This window comes from Galeopterus variegatus, unplaced genomic scaffold (genome assembly GCF_000696425.1).
Source record: "Galeopterus variegatus unplaced genomic scaffold, G_variegatus-3.0.2 Scaffold1897, whole genome shotgun sequence".
NCBI classification, from domain to species: Eukaryota; Metazoa; Chordata; class Mammalia; order Dermoptera; family Cynocephalidae; genus Galeopterus; species Galeopterus variegatus.
Window position 1 is genome coordinate 323,220 of NW_007728008.1, and position 13,889 is coordinate 337,108.

A 13,889-nucleotide genomic window follows, 5' to 3' on the forward strand; every position below is an offset into this window, starting at 1 on the left:
CAACTTCTACTAAAGTGAAAGTATATTTAATTCTTATATTGACTATGATGTTCGTGCCTTCAGTCAGAATGCACTCAAAAGGCCGGAATTTGCTCAACTTCAGTGTATTAAATTCTGAAAAGCCTGCCCACCCTAAAGGGAAGTCATTTTTCTTTTGCTGATGTTGGATCGATGCAGGAAGTTCAAATAAGATAACACATGTGCCCCCATCATCGGGGACCACTTCTCTTAACAGTTTACCCTTTGTTCTTCCAGATGCTTTCTTGAATATTTTTAACCATCTTTTCAAAATGAATAGCATGGGATGGACATTCTTCTGTAGTCATACCTAAATATCTACGTTACCTTTTTATTAGCAGCCTTGAATTCTTGCCACCTTTCTTGGGCATTACACATAAACTGGACACTGCACTGTGCCCTGATCAGACAGCATCTTCTCTTGTGCTCACACTGATGAGAAAGCCGAGGCTCAGGGAGCTGTTCCACAGCTAGTCTGTAGAAGAGCCAGCACTTGACCCCAGGCTTAGAGCCCTTCATGTGAACCACTGCCGACCTACCCAGACCTCTCAGGAAAACAATTTTGTAAGATAGGCCAGGTAGTTCTATCTAAGTAAATACAGTGCTGTGCATTTATGTGTGTGTGCTTGTAACATTTATTTTTTCCTGATAATAGCAAAGTGCAAACAAGTTATTACCAACCCTGCAAAGTACACAAATATCTGAATAAGGACATAACATTTGGCTGCAATACCATGACTCGGGTACCTCCATGATAAGCCTTTTTCCGTATTTTCTCCTTGTCTGCATGTACCTACACTGAGGCATGTTCTGCTTCCTTCTTTTCCTCACTCCCTCTTTTCCTCCTGCAGTTCTGCTTTCAAAGTGGAAGAGGACGACGCTCCCATCAAGCGCTGCCCCAAGTGCAGGGTGTACATCGAGCGCGACGAGGGCTGTGCACAGATGATGTGCAAGAGCTGCAAACACGCCTTCTGCTGGTACTGCCTGGAGTCCCTGGACGTGAGTGTGGCCCGCTCCCCTGCCCGGGGCTTTGAGGTTCACATTTGGAGTGAGAAAAATAGACCAGCGTTTCCTAAAGAGTGTGTCTGTTGTGCTTGTCAAACAGAGAAGTGACGCTATTCCATGTTTTTCTCTGCGTTTATGAAAATAGTAACTCATAGAGTGTGTGGTGTCAGCAGGTGGTAACTCGTGCAGGAATTCTGGAGCTTGATAGCCCAGTGCAGACTTGGGATGCAGCCTAGGCGTTAAAGCCGTGTTTAGGATCTCAGGTTTTGTCTAAGAGAGGTCTGTCTTTGTCAACTCAGGCTGCTATAACGGAATGCCATAGACTGGACAGCTAAACAGCAGACATTTATTTCTCATAGTGCTGGAGCCTGGAAGTCTGAGGTCAGGGTGCCAGCAGATTCCGTTCCTGGTGAGGGCTTCCTCCTGGCTTGTAGACAGCTGCTTTCTCACTGTGCCCTCACATGGCAGAGAGAGGGAGCTCTGGTCTCTTTCTCTTCTTAGAAGGACAGTAATTTCATCATGACATCATCTGAACCTAGTCACCTCCCAAAGCCCCACCTCCTAATATCATCACATTGGGGGTTAGGGCTTCAACATATGACTTTTGGGAAAGGATGCATAGCTGTTCCATCCATAGCAGGGACTGTTAGTGGAACAGCAGGGATACACAGAGGCAGGCGGCTGTGGACAGACATGTTGGGCATGGGGCGGTGTCAACCCTTCACTGACACTCATGTCATCTGCGGGTGGGAAAATACACAAACCCTTTGCCGTCTGGCAGAGTGGAAGTTTCTAGCGTCGTAGGGCAACTTTCTCCCAAGCGCACTCTATGCTGAGGCTCTTCTGCTGTGAGCGTTTCCCAAACACCTGTACCCGCGTGTGTGCTGCACGAGCTCAGCTCCTGCCAGGTGTGCGCCCCTCCTCTCCCGGAGCCCCCAACACTTGCTGGACCTTTGAGGCCTAATGAAAACGATGCTTCTTTTCAGCTTCCTTTTCTCCTTCCTCACCCATGTGAGGGGGTGGGCGTTTTGCCCAATAATGACATTGTGACTTTAGTTTTAGAAGAGTTCATCTGTACATACTTTTTAAAAATTTGAATTAGATTGCAGATCTAATTATTTATAAAAACTATTGTAGTTAGTGACAGTGCAAGTGAATCAAGTCATAGGTCACGAAAGGGTTGTATGCACGTCTGTTTTGTACAGCAAGGGTGTCTGCATCCAGTCCATCCATTAGTAGTATTGAGCCCTTAGATCTAATTCAGATAGAAGGTGTCCGAACATCCGTGCTTTAGACCAGTAGGAGTCCATCTGCTCTTTCTTATCTTCACTGTGTGACATCACTATTTCCGGTAAGTGTCCACACTGAGGGGCTATTTCAGAGCTATTCCACTCAGCACAGGATGGCTGGGCAGGTGAACTCAGGCCGGGCAGGTAAAGGAGAAACGGCTCAGAGCACATGCAGTGATAACTTTGAGAGTTTGCCGGTCCTGAAAGGACAGGCCAATGGACCGTCAAGAAGGAAATGAGTATCTACTGGAGATGGAATATTAAATAAGGTAACAGGTCTGTAATATGAAGGCCACCTTTAATAAAATTAGATTGCTTTGTCTGGGGTGGTTCCTTTGAAAAGTCTGTTCCTTTATTAACTTTAAATTATAAACTTTACAGTAGAGCCTGATGTAGCTGAACAAATCTGGGGGAAATATTATCCTTCTTCCATCCCTGAGGCTTCATTTTCTCTTCCTAGACAAATTTAATTAAATCACTTGGTACGATTCATTTTCTTTAGCTTAAGTAAAAATGATGAGGTTGTTCCCTGACTTCCTGCAGTGGGGAGGGGGTGTTTTGAGTGACATCTGAAGCATCACAAAGCCCTTTAAGGCTTCAAAGTCTTTTGGGGGGTGCAGGGGGTAGTTGTTGCATTTTCCTGTATTTCAGCTTCTTTGAAAACTAAACATCGAATTATGATGTCGTGTCTAATATCTGGCTTGCAGTTTAGCACTCTTCGTGAGTTTTCCTAAAGGGTGAAGGAAGTGGAATGCCAGTTTTATGACATGTTCTCAGATCCCCTGGAGGATTTCTTAGGGGCATTATTAGAAGTGGTTTCTGGAACAATCACTTTTTCTGCTGCTCCCTCTTAACGCTGCCTTGATGATGTCATGGGGAGTGGGCAAGAAGCTGCCGTTCTGCTCCCCAGAGCACAAAGGTGGGCACACTCTGTGGGGGTCCCAGAAGGAAGCCCCTCAATCTGCCTCTGTCCCAAAGCTCGGTTCCTGCCTCCTCGCATCTGGCTCTGCCTGAACTAATGACAGGAACGACACTGTGCTTTTCCTCCGTCAAAGATAGCATCCTCGTGGCCGAGCATTTCCTGTTTTTCTTTGTGCTTGAAGAGCTGCTGGAAAATGACCCTGTTGCCATAGAAAGCAGATTCTGAAGGAAAAGGAGTCTGCTGTCGGGGTGTGTTATCAAGGGCATTGACAATGATTTAAGACAAGTGCATAAATGCATAGCTCGAAGCCAGCCAGGGGTACTCGGAAGGGGAGAGAAGAGGACATTTCACTTAGCTTTTCTTTCCTCTTGGGAATTTTTGCACCCGAGGCACAGTTTCTTGCACATGCAGCATCCAGGAGTTTAATAAATTATCGTAGACTGCCGCCTCCTTGTATTCCTGTTCCCTCCTCTCTGCAGCTGGCCAAACCCATCTCCAGGGAGCCCTCACTGGTTCTCAACTACAAATGCTGCCCCAACAGCTTCTTTCTTTCACTTATTTTGGGGGTAGATAGTTAATATTTATTGACGTCATTTTTATGTGTCAGCATTGTACAATTTGCTCAACATCCCTACTTTATTTAACACAGATAATATTTCTGTGAGTTGGAATTATTATTTCCTTTTTTCGAGAGAAAGTCCAAGGAGCTTAACAGTCTTTTCCCAAAGCCCCAAACTAGAGAGGATCCAGTTGCTTATCTTTGTGGCAGGAAATTGTAAACCTCAGCTTGCCTTGCTCTAAGGCATTTCTTTCATCTTTGAACGTGTGCTGATTGCAGCTTTCTGTCCACACTTCTTGTTTCTGTTCCCACCAGGAGTTTCATGAAACCTCTCTGAACAATAAATAGTAAGGGAAACGATTCCTACCACAAAAATGCCTCTCGATTCCTGGCAGCTCCTGGGATTGTTATGCCCAAGGGCTTCCTCAGTGAACTTAAAATCACAATTAAATCAGGTATTTATCATGAATCCATACTAGAGGGCTTTTGTCAGGGGATGAGAAAGGTGTATTTTAAATAAGCTTTGGTTTTGTTCGGAAAATACACGTGAGTGCCTGCAGCTCCATTCTGAGTGATGCGGGGTGGCCGAGGTGAGGGTGGCCGGTGAGGTCCTTGCCCTTGAGAGCTTGTCATCTCCCTGTCAGGAAACCCTGAAATGTGTGATACGGACACCTCACTATGAAGAGGATTCTGTGGTCATGGTTGCAAAGTCCCTGGTAGCCCCAAGGAGGAGGCAGCAGGTCACTGGGCCTGGGGGTGTTGGGGGCAGCTGAGGACCTGCAGGCTGAGTGAGAGCTTGTTCACCAGGAAAGAGAACAGAATGTGCAGCTACCGAAGAACTGGACATGATGAAGGACATGAAGCTGTGCACGGCCTGGGCCTGGCCACAAGTGCTAGGAGGAAGGTCTCTGGGTACCACGCTAGGGGGTGCGGGCTCCAGCACAGAGGCCTGTGCTTCCCAAGCACTGGTCCAAGGATGGGTTGGGTCAGAACCACTTAAGGAGTTTGGGAACTGGGCCCTGCCCTAGAGCTGTGGGTCAGTATCTATGGGGTGTGACCCAGGAGTCTTCATTTTCTAGGTGATTCTGATGTGCAGCTGGGTTTGTCCACATCTGCTAGTAGAGATTATTAAAGACATTTAAACTGGTTAGAACCACATGATTTGGTTTGTGTTTCAGAAAACGAACTCAAAAACTTTTTAAGAGCTCACGGGTACGAGACATTGTGGTAGGCAGTCTGGGAAAACAAGACATACAAATGAAAAATGAACTGATGTCAGTGGTGTGTTTAAATTAATATCCGTGTAAAGGGAAGTGTAATTAAGTGTTAAAGGAGGAGCGAGCTCCCAGGGGACAGTTGTCAGAAGTACCTTTGTAGAAGACACACGTGGCTGGAAGGGGCGTTGAGTTCATGTACCCCCACCCCTCCTTTTACAGGTGAGGAGTCTGGGCAGAAAGATGAGTGGATAGTGACAGCTGGGACCTCATCCCCAGCCACAGGGGGGGATTCTTGCTACTGCACCGTGAAGCCAGGACTTAATGATACACCTCTGTGCATTTGGACACCCGGAGGTTTGACCTCTAAAATCGGCAAACTCAGGGCTGGTGCTGCTCTCGGGAGGACAGGAAGCCTAGTGCTGGTGTAATCAATGTGAAGGGCCAGAAGGCCGCGACTGCCCAGCTCTCCCTGGATTTCAGAGTATGACTTCTAGTTCTCTCAGACACATTGGGCTCTGTGTTTATTTACTCTTTCCTCAAAAAGGGGCTGTTTGCAGCCTCAGTGTGACAAATAAACAGCCATTGCCCCTCCTGGGTACCATTCACCTGTTTCCTCTCCTGGCAATAGGATAGAAAATGGTGCCTCCTGCTGGTTCAGGAGCAGAGGGTTTTGTACAGAAAAGCCATCCCTTCATGCTTAGGATGTGCGTATTGAGATTTGGGTGCCAAGCACTAAGCTGGGGACCTAGAGAGATTGACAAGCGTGAAAGTCACGGCTTCAGGAACCTGACAGCGTGCTGGGGATTGTGCTGGGAAGGAGACTGGAGCTCGAGGTGGGGCGGAGACCCCCTGACGAGGCACGGACAGGACGTGTCCACGAGCGCTGGAGAGGGAGCCGCTCTTCACCCCAGGCTGAGAAATTGTGGGTAGATGGTTCCGGGCTGCTCCTGAGTGATGAGCGAGTAATGAGGAACATTGTCGTGGTCTAAGCCAAGAGGAAGCAGTGCTCCAGTGAGAAGTCTGGCACAGACAGAGGAGGATGGACCAGAGATCAAGGAGATGATGTCAACCTGGGCGCAGTCCCGTCCCAGGACAGAAGAAGCACATGCAGAGGAACCCTGTAGAATCAGACACAGCCTGGCCGGGGAGCTTTTCGAGTAGCGATCTGACCTGCTTGGGCAGCAGCCCTGTGTCAGCACAGCAGTCACCCTTTCCTACCAGCTCAAGAGGCGGCCACTGCCAGAGAGGCCTTCCTCTGGGCTGGAGACTGAAATGTGATCCACGCCTCCCCTAGTGTCTGAGGCTGCTCTGTGAGCATGAATGGAGGCCCCTGGGAGGAGCTGGGCCACTGGCCTGGGGTGGCGGCAGCCAGGTGTCTGCAGGTGTGTGCCCATCCTCTACTGTCACCCCTCCTTCATGTCTCTACTTAGTGTGAGCAGAGGAACAGAAATGCTGCAGCTCAGGCCAGATTACTCACTGAACCCAGCAGGAATCCCCCATTCACTCCTGCTTTTCTCTGCACTTCACAGGATGATTTCCTCCTGATACATTATGACAAAGGACCCTGCCGGAACAAGTTGGGCCACTCCCGGGCATCTGTGATCTGGCATCGGACACAGGTAGGAGGTGGCTGCCATGGAACTTTGATCTGAGAGACAGAGTGTGTGTGTGTGTGCGTGTGTGTGTGTGTGTGTGGTTTCTAGAAGACTTGCCAATTGGTTGAAGATGCTATATAGAAAATGTGATTCCTGCTGGGATCTTTTCCTGTCTAAGATTATGCTTATGGTAGCACTTGCTCAAAGTTACTGTAAATGTGCATCACATTTGGCACACACTGAATCTGTAGCATGAGACTTTAGATTACTTGCACATAACTCATGACCTTGGTAATAATCTGCTGACTGTGCTCCGTTAATCCTCACATAGCCCTTAATAAAGAGCTGTCTGTAGAGGACTGAGCTAAGCATGTTAGTAACAGGGAAGGAATGGAAAAAATCCCTGTGTAGTAATGTCTGCGCAGCCTTTGGAGTTTATGAATGGCCTTCGTGTTAGTTAATATTTATTTATACTTTCAGCACATATTTTCCGCCAATGCTGTGCATGGTACTATTCTAGGAGACACACCAGTGAATAAGAGATGCGTCCTTCTCGTGTAGAATCCACATTCTGTCTAGGGACAGAGACAATAAACCAGCAACATGAACATAACATGAATCAGCAGAGAAGTGATGTGATGGGGCGGGGGGTCTTCTAGACTGAGGGTGGGGAAAGCCTGTGGGAGGTGGAGCCATGACCGAGTGCTGAGTGACAGGAGCTGGCCACGTGAATGTGGAGGCAGGGCAGAAGGGACACCGTGTGGACAGAGTAGAAGGAGGAGAAGGGGAGACAGAGGTGAAGGCAGGGCCAGACCCAGAGGGCTTTGCAGGCCACTGTGCGATGCTGGGCCGTTGTTCCAGGTGAAGTGTGATGCTGTCCAGGGGATCGGCCAGAAGAAAGTCAGGTCTGCAGTAGCTGCCTGGCTGCTGCGGAAAGAAGAGATGTGACGGGCACAAGTCCGTAATCCGTCAGTCTTTCTCCCCAGGGCCTCCGAGGGAGCTGTGTCATCCCCATCTGAAAGTGGAAAAAACATCCAGAAAGAAATAGGGAAAGATCCACCTGTAACTGCACTTCCTCGACAGTCTTAAACACAGATCACTAGCAAAGCTCGTGCGCATCCCCAGCAGGGACTGACAAGGGTTTTCTGTAAAGGGCTGGATGGCAAATACTCCCATCCTTGCAGGCCATAGACCTCTGCTGGAGCTACCAACTCCACCTGGAAGCCCAAGAGCAGTCGCCACCATGTACCAGCAAGTGACCATGGCTGCGTCCCAGTAAAACTGTTTACAAAACAAGTGGTAGAATTGGCGGTGGTGGTGGTGGCGTAACTGGGTGGATACGCTGCAAACCATTGTACTGTGCACTTTAAACGTCTGCGTTGTCTGGTCTGGGAATTACACCTCAATAAAGCTGTTATGAAAACAGACAACAGATTCTAGGCCAGACTCGGCCCGCGGGCCACAGCTTGCTGCCCTCTGGTCCTGAGAGCTGGTTTCAGCTGCACTGATCTTTCTCTGTCCTGTGGGCTCACGCAGCCTGATGCTGACCCTGCGTGTCAGTGTCAGTCTGCCCGGACCGTGTCTTCTCTCTCACAACACACAAAGGTGTCTTGATAGCAGTGACTTGTTTTGCTCATCTTTGGCATTGCTGCAGCCCTGGTCCTGTGCCTGGGACAGAAAGATGCTTTGGAGACAGTAATTGGGGGAAGCAGTGAATGGTCACTTTGGCCTCCCGTGGTGCTGGTTTGCAGCCTTCCCCTGCAGAGTCGATGGTCTTTGTCCCAGTGGCTGCTCTCTGCACACGGGAAACATTTCCCAGGCGTGGGCAGGACGCAGAGGGTGGCGGTGCTTCTGCCACTGAGCCCGGGAGAGCTGTGTCACTTTCTGGCTCTGTTCCTGGGGGAGGATATGGAGCTTGTTTGTTCCTCTTCAAAGAAAGAAGAGACAGTTGCGGGTCCTTAGAGGCTGTGTTGCTGTTCTCTTCCCTGGAAGAGACAACAACATACCTGTTCAGAAAAGTGAAATCTGACCTAGAGCATTGGTGCCTGGGGAAGTGGAGCTTCAGGGGATGTGACACAGTGCCACAAATGATAGATGTGCGGGGACTCAGGCGGACGCCCACCCTCCTGAGAAACCCCTGGCTTCGTTCAGGCCCATCTTCGTGTGCCTTTGAGAAATGGGTCCACCCGAGGAGACTGCTTCTGCCATCCCCTGCCTGTTTTCCAGCTTCTCGCCTCTGCCCTGCCTCCTGTCCTTCCTCCACGGCTGCAGTACCAGCCACTGTCCCCAGGGCAGTGCTCTGCAGGAAACCCCTCGGCACGGCAAATTCTGATTGAGCACATTCATGTGCCAGACTCTGGGGAACTCACAGGACGGCAAGGCAGGGTGAGATGCTAGAAGCAAAGAAGCATTTATCTTTCATGATTCAGGCTGAAAGATTCAAGAAAAATGGTGTGAAATGAATGGCAACTAAATCAGACCATGCAGGTTCCGAAGACTGGGGGTTGCAGGAGGCACTTTGAAAGCGGGTGCTCAGAATGTGAGACCGGGGGTCCGGCTGGGGAGCATCTGGGGGTGCAGCTGATAGGAAGTCGGGGACAGAGTAGTGGTTGGATCTGGAGAGGACAGAGTGTCGTGCTGTAGACCTAAGACTGTGGCACTAGGGAGCCACGGAAGGTTTTAGAGCAGCAGAGTAAAATGCTCACAGAGGACATAACCAGGACCTGTCTCATCCTGACGATCCTGGGCCTCCACATCTGGCATTTCCTTGCCCATTTAACTTCCTCTCCACTGCTCTACAAAGCAGAAATCACCAGCCTGCTGGCCTCGCAGAAGAACCCTCTCAGGGTGGCCTGCTGTCCTGACTTCTCCCCCGACTCTCTGCCTGCTGCATTTTGCTTCTTCCTTCCCCTGGCGCACGTCCCTTCCATCCATTTTCAAGGCCCTGCTCCAGCCCCACCTCCTCTAGTGAGCTGCCTCTAACCGGCCCAGGCACAGCGTGACCTGAGCAGCAGCATTTGAACTTCAGTTGACCGCAGCCCATAGGCAGACGTGCATATACCTGTCACCACACAAACACCTGTGCATGCCCTCATATACATATATATCCTATACATATATATGTCTTAGCCACTGCGCTTGTATATTTTTTATTCTGTTCTATTTACTAACCCCCTAATCTGGACCCACCAGTGTGATTCAGCATTTCATGCACAGGTCACGTGCTACCCCCAGCACAGACCGCACTGTCACTTAGAACTTCCTGCCAGAGTCAGGGTTCATAAGCTCCCTGGGGAAATATATCTGTTTGTCACCCAGGGCCTTGCCCAACTCAAACCCCAACACTACTCAGAAGTATGCACTAATCGAGTGTCCTCTGATGTCCAGTTTGGGGGGCCTGAAGTGGCACAAGATAATTTGTTGATTTTGCAAAGTTCCTGCTTCCTGAGGCTTCCTGCCTTTAGAGGTGAAGTTCACTAAGATTGTTCTAAGAGATTTTTGAGAATTTCATCGTGCCTCCTTGACATTATCACAGGCTACTTTCATTACTTTTCTGAGAGTAAAAATGTGCCAAATACATTTTACACAGCACGCTGTCAAACGGGCCTTCCAAACAAGACACTGTGCTGGGAACGAAGAAATCACGTCTCTGTGGTCTAAAGATTTCGTACCATTTATTTTGTTCCAAGTGATGTATTTTTTATCCTGTATAGCAGGGTCTCCTCTGGAGCAAATAGAATGAGTATCACAGGGCACCGCGAAGGCCCTGACTGCCAGCGTGGGTGCGGAAGACGCTTTATGTGTCACTAACTGCCACCTTCCGCTGTGAGCAGGAGTCGACTGCAGCAGCTGTGCTCTCTCCATCGCCCGCTGGCACATTTATTTAAACACGATCGCTGTGAGGTGTTCACCTGCTTTTCCCAGCTCCGTCCTAGAAACCAGCCATCGTGTGCCAGCATGAGAAGGGACATGACTTTATCACTAGAGTAAATCTACTTCCTTAGGATGCCAGAACCCAGCAAGGAAGATGTTTTTCCAACCCTGGCTCTTCCTTCTCTTCCAAGTAGTGAAAAAAAATCTCAGGTAAAGGGCAGAGCTCATGTTTGGCCTGAAGACGGCCTTTCCTGTAGCCAGCTAATTACTGACTTTTTGTGTCCCCACACGTCCATGGGGGCGCTCACAGTAATGTCCTCCAAGGCTGAGCTGCAGGGCGGGAGCTCCTTCCAGAAACACTTGTGTCCCGGCAGCCACGTGCAGTGTCTTCTGAGGGAACTTTTCAGAGCTGAGTGAAGTGTGCCCATGGTGTCTCTCGTGCTTACACCACGGTGCCCAGCCCTGTCTTAAACAAGTACTAGGACTTTTGAAATCGTTTCTTTGGCCATAGATTTGGCATCTGGGAAATGGGAAAGTTGTACTGGATTATATTTCAGGGATCAAATATGATTTCATTATTCTTTCACACTTCTGGGCTGTTTCAGCATAATATCATGTTTTAGAGCTGGTAATTTTGATTTCTCAAAGTTCCTGCCCTCTAATGCTTCCTTAGGGATCTTTTCCCTTTTTGTTATTGTATAGATGAGAAAACAGACCCAGGGAGGAATGAGGGAACTTAATCAGAGTTAGAACCACGTGCCTAGAGCGTTCGTGTTCTTATCACTCTGAACGCTAGGTGGCGGTCTGACTCCGTCTTCAGATGTCAGTTCTGGGCTTTCCACCGCCTGGGCTGATGGAGGCTGCTCGAAAGCACCGAGCTCCTCTGCCTGATTTAAATGGCAGCTTGTCTGCAGTTGTAGCTCATTCCTTTTGGCACTTATCCATACCAAGGGATACACATCTTTGAAAACAAAAATCAGAATTCTAACAGTGTTGGGCTTTAAACTACAGGAATGACGAGGGTCAGGTCATTGTCTAATGTACAATGCCCGTGTTGTTCTTATTCTCTCATCAGGAATGCCTTATCCCAGTCATTCTCATATACTAACCACCTGCTCATCGTAATCTCGCCATCTCCCGCTGGAAACCCTCTTTTCCTCTAGCAAATGTAGGTGTCCGTCACTTGGGGTCCCTTTGTACATGGAACCTGATGGCAGTTTCTGTAAAATGTATCATTTTCAGTTGATTAGATCCTGGTCTCTCTTCACCAGTCGGGGTGCTCCTTGAGGACCAAGATCTTAAGTGCCTCCGCATCTGTAACACCTAGTACAGGGTCTGGCTCAGGGTGGGTGCTCAGGGGTACTTGTTGGTTAATTGTGTAGATGGATGGATGTTTGGGTGTTTACATGGAAGAAGGGAAGTGAAGCGGAGAAGGGAGGGGAGGAGAGAGGGCGAGTTGGGAGGGGAAAAAGAGAAGGAAATATGGGTGGGTGGATGGGTGGTTGGCTGGATTGGTGGGTGGATGGATGGATAGATGTGTACACGGATAGATGGGTGGATGATGGTTACATGGATGGATGGGTGGGTGAGTAATGGATGGATGGATAGATGGGTGGTGGGTTGGATGGTTGGTTAGATGTATACATGGATAGATGGGTGGATGATGGTTACATGGATGGATGGATGTGTGGATGATGGATGGATGGATGGCGGGTTGGATGGTTGGTTAGATGGATGGATAGATGGATGGCGGGTTGGATGGTTGGTTAGATGGATGGATAGATGGATGGTGGGTTGGATGGATGGGTGGGTGGGTAATGAATGGATGGGTGGAGAGGTGGGTGGCAGAGTGATTTACACTTCAACTGTGGAACCTACATACCAGCCCTCCCTACTTCTATTCCTTTGTTCCCTTCTTCCAGGTCGTGGGCATTTTTGCTGGATTTGGGCTCCTGCTCCTGGTGGCCTCACCGTTCCTGCTCCTGGCTACTCCCTTTGTGCTCTGCTGCAAGTGCAAGTGCAGCAAAGGCGACGATGACCCGTTACCCACCTAGAGCAGGCTCGGTGCTGGAACACGACCCTGGCCTCTGGAAAGTGTGGCTCTCCCCACCCTGCCCTGCTGCCCCCTCACTAAACATCTTTCTTGCCTTATGTGCCCCATTGAGCTTCACAGTGTCAGGCTGAATGCCATGATTTCAGGGACTGGTGTCAGAAGGTTTGCCGAGGCCCCGGGTGCAGTCATCTAGGCATGGGGACATGGGGAGGCGAGGCAGGCACGGGCAGGGCATGTCCCCAAGGAGTCGGTCTGCGACGTGACAGGGAAGTGCGGTCTGGGGGCAGCTCACCGGGCAGCCTTCTCCCTGTGGCAGTAGACTAGGAGTGTCTGGTGGTGGCTTAAGAGACCTCATGCAGAATGAAGTCCGTCTCCTCGGCTTCAGGATGGCGCCGTGTTGTTGCAAGAAGTCTTTTAAGAATTACAACTCTCTTCCGACAGAATCCGATTATTCCAGCTTGAGAACAGCACTCTGTTTATGACAACTGTTTTTATTACTAATGGCATTTAGTAAAATCATTTTTAGATAGTATTTTTTTGTTCTTTGTTTTTTTTGTTTTTTTTCCAACTGACTTGTAAAAATGAACAAGGTGCATATAAACCAGCCTATGCCTTTCTTGAAATGTGCATTTTGAGAAGTTGTGGTTAAATGACTTTTCTGGCTTGGCCACTTTTCAGGAGATTTAGAAAGCCTTATGCACTCTTTGTGTTTTTCTTGAAACTTGCTGTAATAACTTTTCGAATGCTGTAAGCTGTGTACTGTTTTAAATATGGTTTCTCTATTGCTGCGTTTCTTTGAAAATATTGACATGTTTAAAGGAACATCTCCATTAGATTTGCTTTTTGTTTCTTTCTCTCTTTGTTGATTCAGCTCAGCTCCCAGGACTCGTCCCTTCTCACCCAGATAGTGGCAAAGACTGTTTAAGTTCTTCAGACCAAATGTTTTACTTGGAAATAGTTCTCCTCGGAGTTACTCTGGCTGGGCCTCTAACCCAGTCTTCCAGTAGACAGTAAGAAAAAAGCAGTGCTATTGATCCTGGCAGAGGCTGGTGGACTCCAGGGGGCTGGGGAGGAGCTTCCTGGATTTTCACATGTTTTAAATGCTTTAATTATTTTGAAAAATCATATATCTTACACAGTTCCAAGTCCATTACTAACCTTTTGTCATGGCTTGGAAAAAGCTTCCATTTCACTGAATTATTCTGATGTGGGGATCTTACCACTTGGTCTTTTGCAGGGCAGTATGTGACTCTTTCTATGCCAGCAAAATGCATGGATCGATAAGAAGACACCCATCGCTCCATCAGTTGACATTGAAAAGTGGAGAAAGTGTATTCTTTAAAGAAAGTTGACTTTCA

At 48.7% G+C, this 13,889-nt stretch overlaps 1 protein-coding gene across 3 annotated transcripts in view; it reads left to right on the forward strand.

Moving 5' to 3' along the window:
* RNF144A (ring finger protein 144A) overlaps positions 1-13,366 on the forward strand; it is a 118,800-nt gene extending 105,434 nt beyond the window's left edge. For all 3 annotated transcript variants that reach the window (XM_008579488.1, XM_008579489.1, XM_008579487.1), the window contains 3 exons: positions 870-1,017; positions 6,540-6,629; positions 12,401-13,366. In XM_008579488.1, the coding sequence (XP_008577710.1) occupies positions 870-1,017; positions 6,540-6,629; positions 12,401-12,532 (370 nt within the window). In that variant the 3' untranslated portion in view covers positions 12,533-13,366. The remainder of the gene's footprint in view (positions 1-869; positions 1,018-6,539; positions 6,630-12,400) is intronic.
* The last annotated feature ends 523 nt before the right edge of the window (positions 13,367-13,889 follow it).